At 45.5% G+C, this 12,723-nt stretch overlaps 1 protein-coding gene across 8 annotated transcripts in view; it reads left to right on the top strand.

The window, feature by feature from the left end:
• STAT3 (signal transducer and activator of transcription 3) overlaps positions 1 to 12,723 on the top strand; it is an 80,514-nt gene that overhangs the window by 52,374 nt on the left and 15,417 nt on the right. For all 8 annotated transcript variants that reach the window (XM_032163662.2, XM_032163659.2, XM_032163658.2 and 5 more), the window contains 10 exons: positions 1,570 to 1,665; positions 2,169 to 2,250; positions 2,464 to 2,558; positions 2,735 to 2,886; positions 6,890 to 7,048; positions 7,174 to 7,266; positions 9,427 to 9,486; positions 11,107 to 11,136; positions 11,236 to 11,329; positions 11,426 to 11,473. In XM_032163662.2, coding sequence (XP_032019553.2) covers positions 1,570 to 1,665; positions 2,169 to 2,250; positions 2,464 to 2,558; positions 2,735 to 2,886; positions 6,890 to 7,048; positions 7,174 to 7,266; positions 9,427 to 9,486; positions 11,107 to 11,136; positions 11,236 to 11,329; positions 11,426 to 11,473 — 909 coding nt within the window. The remainder of the gene's footprint in view (positions 1 to 1,569; positions 1,666 to 2,168; positions 2,251 to 2,463; positions 2,559 to 2,734; positions 2,887 to 6,889; positions 7,049 to 7,173; positions 7,267 to 9,426; positions 9,487 to 11,106; positions 11,137 to 11,235; positions 11,330 to 11,425; positions 11,474 to 12,723) is intronic.

The raw sequence follows: 12,723 nt of genomic DNA, 5'->3' as shown, positions 1-12,723 counted from the left end.
CCCCACCCCACCCCCGCCATCCATATGGAGCTTCAGCCACCATAGACCAACACTCACTGAAGGCAGAGGGTTAGCCCTCTAGACCTGCTTCTAGAAACCAGGCTGCTGCTCTTGCTTGTGGTGGGCTCTAGGAAGGCAAGAGTGAGAAGAGGGAGGCACCAGCTTAGGTGCTGGGTTCTTTGAAGATCTATGTGTGCATAGAGTCTTTCTCTCCATCTTACCAATCAGATGAGTCACTGTCACTGTGGGAAGAAGAAGTAGGGGCATGGGTCACCTTCCCAAAACTTCTAAGAAGTTTGTATTCTGTGGGCTTGGATAGGGACCATGGGAAAGGAAGAGAATGGTTGTCCATAAAACTGGCTGTAGTATAGCCTCAAACTTCAGGACTTAAATGATCCTCCCACCTCAGCCTCCCAAGTAGCTAGAACTCTGCCACCACGCCCAGCTAGTTAAAAAAAAATTTTTTTTTTTTTTTTTTGGTTGAGATGAGGTCTCTCTCTATGTTCCCTGGGCCGGTCTCAAACTCCCAGCCTCAAGTGATCCTCCTGCCTTGGTTTCCCAAAGTGCTAGGATTATAGGTGGGAGCTACCATGCCCAGCCCAAGCCTGTAATTTTTTTTTTTTTTAGATGGAGTTTCACTCTTGTTGCTCAGGCTGGAGTGCAGTGGTGCAGTCTTGGCTCACCACAACCTCCGCCTCCCAGGTTCAGGTGATTCTCCTGCCTCAGCCTCCTGAGTAGCTGGGATTGCAGGCATGCACCACCAAGCTCAGCTAACTTTGTATTTTTAGTAGAGGTGGGGTTTCTCCGTGTCGGTCAGGCTGGTCTCAAACTCCTGACCTCAGGTAATCTGCCCGCCTTAGCCTCCCAAAGTGCTGGGATTACAGGCATGAGCCACCGCGCCTGGCACAAACCTGTAATTTTTATTTCATATGCTATTTATTTTTTGTTATTTCTTTGATTCATTCATTCACTTATTCATTCGAGATGGGGCCTCACTATGTTGACTAGGCTAGTTTTGAACTCCTGGCCTCAAGCAGTCCTCCCACTTCAGCCTTCCCAAGTGCTGAGATTATAGGTGTGAGCTGCTACATCCAGCCTTCTTTCTTCTTTTTCTTTTTCCATGTGCTATTTGACCTTTTCCAAGGTACCAGCCTCCCCTTCTCCCTGAGATAATATCTTTTGATATGGAATTTCATCCCTAGGGTAGGACCTTTTTTTATTATCCCTCAGAAATATACTGGACACCACGTTTAAGTAGACATCCAACATCTGCTGTCATAAATTGTTTTGAATTTTTTGACATACTTGCCCATGAGCTTTTCGAAGGCATATACCATGTCTTAGCTGAACATGTGGTCTCTTAGTGCCATAGAGGGGATTTATGGTATGACCTGTGTAGTGTCACCTGTGTAGTGACAGCACCACTGCCTCTGTTTCCCTTCCTCTCGTGATGGCAGCAGCTTCTCAAGCCAAACAAGAAGGGTAATTAGGGTGGGATGGAAGCTGGGTAGAGGTATTCCTCTCCCCATATTTCTGTGTTCACATGTGCATTGACCTGCTTTTTGGCAGCAAGGGGGCCAGGCCAACCACCCCACAGCAGCCGTGGTGACGGAGAAGCAGCAGATGCTGGAACAGCACCTTCAGGATGTCCGGAAGAGAGTGCAGGTGATGCAAGTTACAAGCCTCGGGCAGGGAGCTTTTATTAATTTTTTTTTTTTTTTTTTTGAGACAGGGTCTTGCTCTGCCACTCATGCTGGGCTGCAGTGGCATGATCACAGCTCACTGCAGCCTCGACCTCTCAGGCCCAAGCCATCCTCCCACCTCATCCTCCCAAGTAGCCGGGACCACAGGCGTGCACCACCATGCCCAGCTAATTAAAAAAAAAAAATTTGTAGAGATGGGGGTCTCCCTGTGTTGCCCAGGCTGATCTCGAACTCCTGGGCTCAAGTGATCCTCCCAACTCAGCCTCTCAAAGTGCTGGGATTACAGGTGTGAGCCACTGCGCCTGGCCACCAGGGAGCCTTCTCTTGGGGATACTGCCTGCAGGTCCTGCATGTATCTTTTTTGAGGTTTTGTCTTCATTTGAATTCTCCTCAGAAACTTTATTTTTTCTGTTCCCAAGGAAATCTTTTTTTACTTCTGTTTTTTTGTTTGCTTATTTTAAACAGGATCTAGAACAGAAAATGAAAGTGGTAGAGAATCTCCAGGATGATTTTGATTTCAACTATAAAACCCTGAAGAGTCAAGGAGGCAAGTGAATATTAGAGATGTTAAAATCTCTAGAAAGTGAGTTGGTGTTGTTGAGTTGAAAGACTCATCTGTCTTAACTCTGTTTAGATCTTAAGGCGGGCGGGGCGCAAGGGAGTTACGGGTGCTCAAAGGAGCCTGGTCATTAAGGACAGGAGTATTCCCTCAGGTCAAGGAGTATTCCCGCAGCTCAAGGAGTTTTTTCTTCCTTCGCAGACATGCAAGATCTGAATGGAAACAACCAGTCAGTGACCAGGCAGAAGATGCAGCAGCTGGAACAGATGCTCACTGCGCTGGACCAGATGCGGAGAGTAAGGGCATCGGTCGGACCACTTCCCCCATGTGTCTCGCTCACTTGCGGGATTTCAGCGTCTTGTGGCAGAACTTGCTTGGTTTCTAAGAAGTTCCTGCTCTGGAGTTGACTAAAGAATGTGGTTAGAGACGGTCTGAGGAAATGTTTTCTGACTTTGTTTTGGTTTCCAACCAGAGCATCGTGAGTGAGCTGGCGGGGCTTTTGTCAGCGATGGAGTACGTGCAGAAAACTCTCACGGACGAGGAGCTGGCTGACTGGAAGAGGCGGCAACAGATTGCCTGCATTGGAGGCCCGCCCAACATCTGCCTAGATCGGCTAGAAAACTGGTAAAGGATGAAAGAAGCTTTTCCTTTCTTTCTCGAAAGCTAGAGTGAATTCTGATCTTAACTGCAGGCCCACAGAATTGGTACTATATCTCCAACGTGGGGACTTTTCCATATTCAAATTTAGCCCAAGAATTAAAGTTTTTACTTTATTTTGGCCAAGCGCTGTGGCCACACCTGTAATCCCAGAACTTTGGGAGGCCAAGATGGGCGGATCACTTGAGGTCAGGAGTTTGAGACCAGCCTGGCCAACATGGTGAAAACACATCTCTACTAAAAACATAAAAATTAGCCAGGCATGGTGGTGCGCACCTGTAGTCCCAGCTACTCTGGGCGGCTGAGGCAGGAGAATCACTTGAACCTGGGATACGGAGGTTGCAGTGAGCCGAGATCTTACTACCGCACACCAACCAGCCTGGGCGACAGAGTGAGACTCCATCTCAAAAAAAAAAATAAATAAAATAAAGTTTTTACTTTATTTGGAGAAACTTCGTTTTAAAAAATGTATTTTTATTATTGTGTTTTAAGTATATTTTACTTAATAATTCAGTTAAGGCTTTTGGTTTAACTATTTAACAGATAGACAAACCTTTTAATTTTAGTTATTTTAGTAATCTAAAACGACGCATGCCCTTTTTAAGGGAAAAAATTCAAATACAGAAAATTAATCAAGAGAAGAAAACATTTTTAAATCAAATCATTAGCAGTACTAGTAGTTAAAATTTTAGTTGACGCTCGGGCCGGGCGCGGTGGCTCACGCCTGTAATCCCAGCACTTTGGGAGGCCGAGGCGGGCGGATCACGAGGTCAGGAGATCGAGACCATCCTGGCTAACACAGTGAAACCCCGTCTCTACTAAAAATACAAAAAAATTAACCGGGCGAGATGGCGGGCGCCTGTAGTCCCAGCTACTCGGGAGGCTGAGGCAGGAGAATGTCGTGAACCCCGGGGGGCGGAGCCTGCAGTGAGCCGAGATTGTGCCACTGCACTCCAGCCTGGGCGACAGCGCGACTCTGCCTCAAAAAAAAAAAAAAAAAAAATTTTAGTTGACGCTCAATCTAGACATCTGTCATTATGTATATACACATTATGTATATACACATAAAGATAGAAATTTATACAGTTTATATTAGCAAGATCATTTTTTTTTTTCTTTTTTTGGAGTCAAAGTCTCACTGTGTTACCCAGTCTAGAGTACAGTTATGCAATCATGGCTCACTGGAGCCTTGACCTCCTGGGCTCAGGCAGTCTTCCCACCTTAGCCTTGTCAGTAGCTGGGACTACAGGCATGCACCACCACACCTGGCTAATTTTTAAATTTTTTATAGAGACAGGGTCTTACTTTGTTGCCTGGGCTGGTCTCAAACTCCTGGGCTCAAGGGATCATCCCACTTCGGCCTCTCAAAAGCTCTGGAATTATAGATGTTAGCTGCCATGCCCAGCCCAGGATCTTTCTTTATATGCTTTTCTGTAATCTGCACTTTTACCTTCATCCAGCAAATCTTACTGCACACCCTTCATGTGCAAGGCCCTGTAGTGAGCATGTTGGACCAGCTTGCCTTAGGAGAAACTTGAGATACAGGGCCTGCACTGGAAATTTAGGGCAACTCTACATGAGAATGCCTGTCTATTCATATCCTCACTAACCCCGAGTGTTGTTAATTTACTGAAAGCAGTTTTAAATGCTTCCTGACCAGGGAACGAAGAAGCTTAAGTTCTGGGAATGGGAGGATAGAAGTGCCAGAAAAGAGTTGGGGAGTTCAGAAATCCCTGCAGTAGTCCCCCTCCCTCTCCTTTCACTTTCTGTCTTTCTGGTCTTTTGGTCTTTGTTACACTAGTGATAAACCATCAAAGAATGATGGAATGATGCTAAATTTCTCTATTTTTTTTTTTTTTTTTGAGACAGAGTCTCACTCTGTCACCCAGTAGAGTGCAGTGGCATGATCTTGGCTTACTGCAACCTCCTCCTCCCAGGTTCAAGCAATTCTCAGTCACAACCTTCCAAGTAGCTGGGATTACAGGCCCATGCCACCATGCCTGGCTATTTTTTTGTATTTTAGTAGATCCACCTGCCTCGGCCTCTCAAATTTTTGGGATTACAGGTGTGAGCCACTGCACCTGGCCTAATATTCTCTATTCCTGGAGATAGATTTAATGAGCTTTTTCTCCCTTTCTATTCACTTATTCCTTGTGCATGTTATCAATATTTTGAAACATAATGTCATGTCCTTTGATCAGTTGAAGGCTGACATTGAAAAGGCTTATGGGGATTGGGTGTCATGGCTCAGGCCTGTAAATCCCAATGCTTTGGGAGGCAGAGTCAGGAGGATCACTTGAACCCAGGAGTTTGAGACCAGCCTGGGCAACAAAGTGAGATCCCATCCCTACAAAAATTTTAAAAACTAGACATGTGCCATTACACTTCAGCCTGGGTAACAGAGTGAGACTCCATCTCAAAAAACTAAACTAAACTAAACAGGCATGGTGGCACAGTAGTTCTAGCTACTCAGGAAGCTGAGGTGGGAGGATCACTTGTGTCCAGGAGTTGGAGGAGGCAGTGAGCTATGATCATGCCGTTGCACTGCACTAGGCCACAGGGTGGGACCCTGTCTCAAAAAAAGAAAGAAAGAAAAGAAAGGGCTCATGTAGTTCAATCCCTTCTCTTCATGCAAGGGGATGCTAAGGCCCATGATGGTGAAGGGCCTGGCAAAGCTTGCACAGATAGTGTGTGACAGAGCTGGCTCAAACCCATCTTTGGGAGCTGTCTAATCTCTTTTTCTGAGTCTTTATGTTCATAGACAAGTTAGGATGAGTAAAGTAAGTGCTAAATTCCATATTTCATGTTCTGCATATCTGGGCTCAGATGCTTGTCATTTTCCAGTGATAACTACATCAATGCCTCCTAGTGGTATAAATTTTAATACTTCTTGTATGCCCGGCTCCCTCTTAGAAATTTGAGATTTTAGGAAGGGACTAGTAATAAAAGGTAAAATAAATTATTTTCTGGCCAGGCACGGTGGCTCACACCTGTAATCCCAGTACTTCGGGAGGTCGAGGTGGATGGATCACCTGAGGTCAGGAGTTCAAGACCAGCCTGGCCAACAAGGCAAAATCCCATCTCTACTAAAAATACAAAAATTATCCAGGAGTGGTGGTGGGTGCCTGTAATCCCAGCTACTTGGGAGGCTGAGGCAGGAGAATCACTTGAACCTGGGAGGCGGAGGTTGCAGTGAGCTGAGATTGTGCCACTGCACTCCAGCCTGGGCAACAGAGTGGGACTCGATCTCAAAAAAATAAATAAACAAATAGGCCAGGCGCAGTGGCTTACATCTGTAATCCCTCAGGAGGCTCAGGCAGGAGAATCACTTGAACCCGGGAAATGGAGGTTGCAGTGAGCTGAGATTGCACCACTGCACTCCAGCTCAAAACGTAAATAAGTAAATAATAAATTATCTTCTTTTTTAATTTATTTTTTCAGCATCCACCGAACATGGTGAAAAATTCCTCTTTTCTTAATGTCACTGAACTGTAAACTTGAGATGAAAAATTGTAAATTTCGCCGGGCGCGGTGGCTCACGCTTGTAATCCCAGCACTTTGGGAGGCCGAGGCAGGCGGATCACGAGGTCAGGAGATCGAGACCACGGTGAAACCCCGTCTCTACTAAAAATACAAAAAAAAAATTAGCCGGGCGTGGTGGCGGGCGCCTGTAGTCCCAGCTACTCGGAGAGGCTGAGGCAGGAGAATGGCGTGAACCCGGGAGGCGGAGCTTGCAGTGAGCCGAGATCACGCCACTGCACTCCAGCCTGGGTGACAGAGCGAGACTCCGTCTCAAAAAAAAAAAAAAAAGAAAAATTGTAAATTTCATGCTATGTATATTTCACCACAATAAAAAAATTCCTTGTTCTTATTGTAGTGGTCTCCATGTCTTCAGTATTTCCTTCCCCTTCTCCATCTCACCTGTATACATTCACTTTGATAATTAGCACCTTTCTTAATTTATTGGCAGGATAACGTCATTAGCAGAATCTCAACTTCAGACCCGTCAACAAATTAAGAAACTGGAGGAGTTGCAGCAAAAAGTTTCCTACAAAGGGGACCCCATTGTACAGCACCGGCCGATGCTGGAGGAGAGAATCGTGGAGCTGTTTAGAAACTTAATGAAAAGGTAACTTAGCATCCTTGTCCCTTTCCCTCATCTAAAAAATACCTAAAGACTCATGTGGTAGAGTGAGAGGCAGGCTGACTTCTGGTCGCGGCCGTGGCACGTGAGCCCATCTTCTCTTTCCTCAGTGCCTTTGTGGTGGAGCGGCAGCCCTGCATGCCCATGCATCCTGACCGGCCCCTCGTCATCAAGACTGGCGTTCAGTTCACTACTAAAGTCAGGTAGGCCACGCCACTTCCGTTTTCAGTACAGATTTTACAGAGGGACACTGTTAGGGCGAGGGTAGAGTTGGTGGCCAGGGTCGTTCTTTCCAGGTGTGGTGTCACAGGCAGTACACTGTTGCGGGGATGACATTTGTTGCCATACTATCTGCTTGCTTTCTGATTCTGATGTCAAAAGCAAAAGAGCAGTCATCTTTTTGAAGGTACCTGGGCATATTCCTATGATTGTAGACCTGGAGTCTCAGGCCACAGCTTCTCCTTCTGCCCAAGGGACAAAATAATGTTGTCTATTTTCTGTTCTTTGAGGCTACTCTTCCCTGTGGATTTTAAGGGAAAGAGTAAGGCTCAGTGATGGGGAAGCTGAGAGGCCCCAGGGCAGGTGGGTGGTGGGCCTGTAGGGTGAGGTGTTACTTTCACACTCAAGTCAGAACAGGTGTGCTGGCGTTTTGACCTTCTGCAGCGAAATTTCCCTCAGAAAATTAGTATGGTGTTGGGTTTCAGGATTAATAGAACAAAATGCCAGCTGCACAGCATGTGTTCCTGTAATATTTTTCATTATATGGCTTTGATTATCCTTTTGTGAATCTCTCACAGCTTCAAGTTGTTAGTTCTTAGATGTTTTCTCAGTACCTTTGGCTTGAAGGGGTGATACTCATCTTTTGTTTTTGTTTGAGACAGGGTCTCACTCTCACCCAGGCTGGTGTGCAGTGGCATGATCTCAGCTCACTGCAACCTCCGCCTCCCAGGTTCAAGTGATTCTTGTGCCTCAGCCTCCTGAGTAGCTGAGACTAGAGGTGCGCACCACCACACCCGGCTAATTTGTTTTTGTTTTTGTTTTTGTTTTTTGAGACAGAGTCTCACTCTTTCAGCCAGGCTGGAGTGCAGTGGTTCGATCTCGACTCACTGCAACCTCCACCTCCTAGGTTCAAGCGATTCTTCTGCCTCAGCCTCCCTGAGTAGCTAGACCGGCACACTCCACCATGCCCGGCTAATTTTTGTATTTTTAGTAGAGACAGGGTTTCTCCACGTTGGCCAGGCTGGTCTCAAACTCCTGACCTCGGTGATCCACTCACCCCGGCCTCCAAAAGTGCTGGGATTACAGGTGTGAGCCACCGTGCTCAGCCTATTTTTTTTTTTTTTTTTTTGAGATGGAGTCTTTCTTGATCACCCAGGCTAGAGTGCTGAGATGTGATCTCGGATCACTGCAGCCTCCGCCTCCTGGGTTCAAGTGATTCTCCTGCCTCAGCCTCCCAAGTAGCTGGGATTACAGGCACCTGCCACCACGCCTGGCTGATTTTTGTATTTTTAGTAGAGATGGGGTTTCACCATCTTGGCCAGGCTGGTCTTGAACTCCTGACCTCGTGATCCACCCGCCTCGGCCTCCCAAAGTGCTGGGATTACAGGCGTGAGTCACCGTGCCTGGCCCTATTTTAATTTTTTTAAAGAGAGAGATAGGGGCCGGGCACAGTGGCTCTCGCCTGTAATCCCAGCACTTTGGGAGGCCAAGGTGGGTGGATCACCTGAGGTCGGGAGTTCGAGACCATCCTGACCAACATGGAGAAACTCCGTCTCTACTAAAAATACAAAATTAGCTGGGCGTGGTGGCGCACGCCTGTAATCCCAGCTACTTGAGAGGCTGAGGCAGGAGAATCACTTGAACCCAGGAGGCGGAGGTTGCAGTGAATGGAGATCGCGCCATTGCACTCCAGCCCAGGTAACAAGAGCGAAACTCTGTCTCAAAAAAAAAAAGAGAGAAAGGGAGAGAGATAGGATCTCACTCTGTCACCTAGGCTAGAGTGCAGTGGCATGATCATAGGTCACTGTAGCCTTGAACTCCTGGGCACAAGTGATCCTCTTGCCTCAGCCTCCTGAGTAACTGCGACTACAGGTACATGCTACCACACCCCGCTAATTTTTAAATTTTTTATAGATGTGGGCTCTCACTTTGTTGCCCAGACTGTTATGGAACTCCTGGGCTCAAGTGATCCTCCCAGCTTGGCCTCCCACAATGCTGAGATTATAGATGTGAGCCTATAATTATAGATAGCTTGGCCTATTTACCTGTTGGAAATGAAGAATTATGAATTTTACATTTCTTCAAGAAAAGGTTATGGGAGAGTTTACTGACTTTTTTTCCTTGGATTTTTTCTTTTTAAATAGGTTGCTGGTCAAATTCCCTGAGTTGAATTATCAGCTTAAAATTAAAGTGTGCATTGACAAGTAAGTACTCCTATCTTAGCTCTTTTTTTCAAATGAGGAATAGAAAAATGAGAACTTTGATAGACATCATTTGAACTAGAGACTCTATCTTTATTCAGAGATCTTATTTTGTGGACAAAAGTTTTCAAAAGGCTTGGGGTGCATTGTCATTTACATGTCTGAACAAAGCCACAAAGCTGGGGGCACAGATTTGATTTGTGGTTGCTATTGTGACAACCAGTCCCTCTTTTTCTTTGTTTAGTTTTTTTACTTGTACATGTCATTCATGCATATTATATATAAGACTGAGATCATGTGTTAATTAATGACTGGGATACATTCTGCAAAATGTATCATTAGGCAATTTTGTTGTGCAAACATTGTGGAGTATATAGTCCTTACACAAACCTGGGTGGCAGAACCTACCGCACACCTACGCTATGTGGCAGAGCCTACTGGTGGTAGGCTGTAAACCTGTAGAGTATGTTACTGTGCTGAATACCGTAGGCAATTGTAACACATCTCAATGAAGTAGGAATTTTTCAGCTCCATTATAATCTTATGGGACCACCTTCATATATGCAGTTTGTTGTTGACCGAAACGTTGTTATATATTCTTTCCATACATAGCATGTGGAAAGAATAGATCTCTTTTTTTTTTAATTGTTCCACACTTTACCATATAATGGAATACTCAAAATTTCATAATACCTTTCAGGATGTAAAATACATATACCCTTTGACGACATTAGAAAAGAGAAAATGTGGGCTGGGCGCAGTGGCTCACGCCTGTAATCCCAGCACTTTGGGAGGCCGAGGCGGGCGGATCACAAGGTCATGAGATCGAGACCATCCTGGCTAACACGGTGAAACCCCGTCTCTACTAAAAATACAAAAAAACTAGGTGGGCGTGGTGGTGGGCACCTGTAGTCCCAGCTACTCAGGAGAGGCAGGAGAATGGCATGAACCCGGGAGGTGGAGTTTGCAGTGAGCCGAGATCACACCACTGCACTCCAGCCTGGGCGACAGAGACTCCGTCTCAAAAAAGAAAAGAGAAAATGTGGCTGGGCGCAGTGGCTCACGCCTGTAATCTCAGCACTTTGGGAGGCTGAGGCGGGCAGATGACCTGAGGTCGAGTGTTTGAAACCAGCCTGACCAACATGGAGAAACCTCGTCTCTACTAAAAATACAAAATTAGTCAGGTGTGTTGGCGCATGCCTGTAATCCCAGCTACACGGGAAGCTGAGGCAGGAGAATCACTTGAACTCAGGAGGTGGAGGTTGTGGTGAGCCGAGATCGCACCATTGCACTCCAGCCTAAGCAACGAGTGGAACTCTGTCTCAAAAAAAAAAAAAGAAAAGATAAAATGCATACTTATTTTTAGTTGATGTAATTATGTGGAAATTTCATGAGAATGCACTGGAAAATAATGAAATAAGGGAGTTGATGAAGGTGGTAGGCAATCAACTGTGCCTGCTACGCAAAGGTGTTATGTTGCGCTCATCACCTGTAACTGAATAGTTTAAAGAAATGCCCAGGAACACAGAGGTTTTTTCATGAGAGTAAATAGCAGGTGGTCAAAGTAGGCTTTTTGAAGAAACACAGAGCCTATTTTATTAACAACGATCTGTGTTCTTACAGAGACTCTGGGGACGTTGCAGCTCTCAGAGGGTAAGTTCAGCCTAGAGGCTTCCTTTTGTTCTGTTTAACCTAACTTCATCCTCCGGCTACTCAGTCACCTACATAGTTGATTGTTCCCCTGTGATTCAGATCCCGGAAATTTAACATTCTGGGCACAAACACAAAAGTGATGAACATGGAAGAATCCAACAACGGCAGCCTCTCTGCAGAATTCAAACACTTGGTATGTGGCAGGAGCTCCCCTTCACAAAGGGCCTCTGGCTGAGGGAGAGGGCTGGGGAGAGCCTCACAGGACACCTGCCTTTTTCTTTTCTTACAGACCCTGAGGGAGCAGAGATGTGGGAATGGGGGCCGAGCCAATTGTGATGTAAGTTTTCTTGGGGATGAAAGACAACTGGGGTGTTTTCCTTGAGGGAGAGAGGGGTAAAGATCCTTCTGAATCCCCAGAATTAGAAACATCAACCTGTTCTTTCAGCTGTAGTTACTCCAAAAAGTCACTTCAGGCCAAAGTGACATGAACAGAAGTTCCATGTGCCATGGAGCTCTCTGGCTTGGAACATTTCCGTGAATATCTGGGAGTTGGCTCCTCCTTAAGGAGCAGTGGAAAGTCCCTTGGTGAGTGGTTCTCCACACCCATGTGGTATAAAACAGCTTTCCACCTTGCCTGGGGCTTTCCAAATTCCCCATCCAGCTCCTGCGGCTGACGCTGCTTGGCTCCATTTTTAGTGCCCTGTTTTTCTCTCCCACTGAGGTGGGATAGAGGGTGTAAAAGCAACAGATCTGAGTTAAACTTTAAAATAAATGACCACCTTGTGTTAGCTTGCTTAGGAAAAGAGTAAATAAAACGAACAAACAACAACCCATCTTGTTCTTTATCCCCCTTATTTTCTGCTTTTCATTGATTCAGATTATTGGATTCTTATTGTCAAGAATAAACTTTAAACAAACAAACAAAAAAAGGTACATATGACCGAAAGCTAGTTTTTAGTCATTTTTAAAAATTGTGATGCCCTGTTCTTTTTCTCACGTTTGTCCCCCGAACAGTTCTTCCTCTTTAAAATGTAGCAGTCCTAGCTGGGCGTGCTGGCTCACACCCAGCACCTTGGGATGCCAAGGCAGGCTGGTCACTTGAGGTCAGGAGTTCAAGACCAGCCTGGCCAACATGGTGAAAGCTCGTCTCTACTAAAGATACAAAACTTAGCTGCGTATGGTGGTGCACGCCTGTAGTCCCAGCTACTGGGGAGGCTGAGGCATGAGAATCCCTTGAACCTGAGAGGTGGAGCTTGCAGTGAGCCGAGATTTTGCCACTGCACTCTAGCCTGGGCAACAGAGTGAAACTCTGTCTCAAAAAAATAAATAAAATAAAATAAAATGTAGCAGTCCTTTTAAAAAACGTGGAATTTTACTTGACAGTAGAGTGAAGTAGCTTGTATGCAATGATATGGGAAAATGTACATGACATATTTAGAAAAAGCAAAATGTAAAATAATTTGAATAGTATATTAGTATATGTGTTTTAAAAATACACTACACTCTTATGTGTATTCATATGTATATTAAGAAATTCTGGAGGAATATACCAGCAGTGCTATGTGTATTAGTGCTGCTGTTGGTATC

The sequence above is a fragment of the Hylobates moloch genome, unplaced genomic scaffold (genome assembly GCF_009828535.3).
Source record: "Hylobates moloch isolate HMO894 unplaced genomic scaffold, HMol_V3 SCAFFOLD_10, whole genome shotgun sequence".
Lineage (NCBI taxonomy): Eukaryota > Metazoa > Chordata > Mammalia > Primates > Hylobatidae > Hylobates > Hylobates moloch.
The sequence above is the reverse complement of the archived record's forward strand: the minus strand, read 5'-3'. Positions and strand labels throughout refer to the sequence as shown.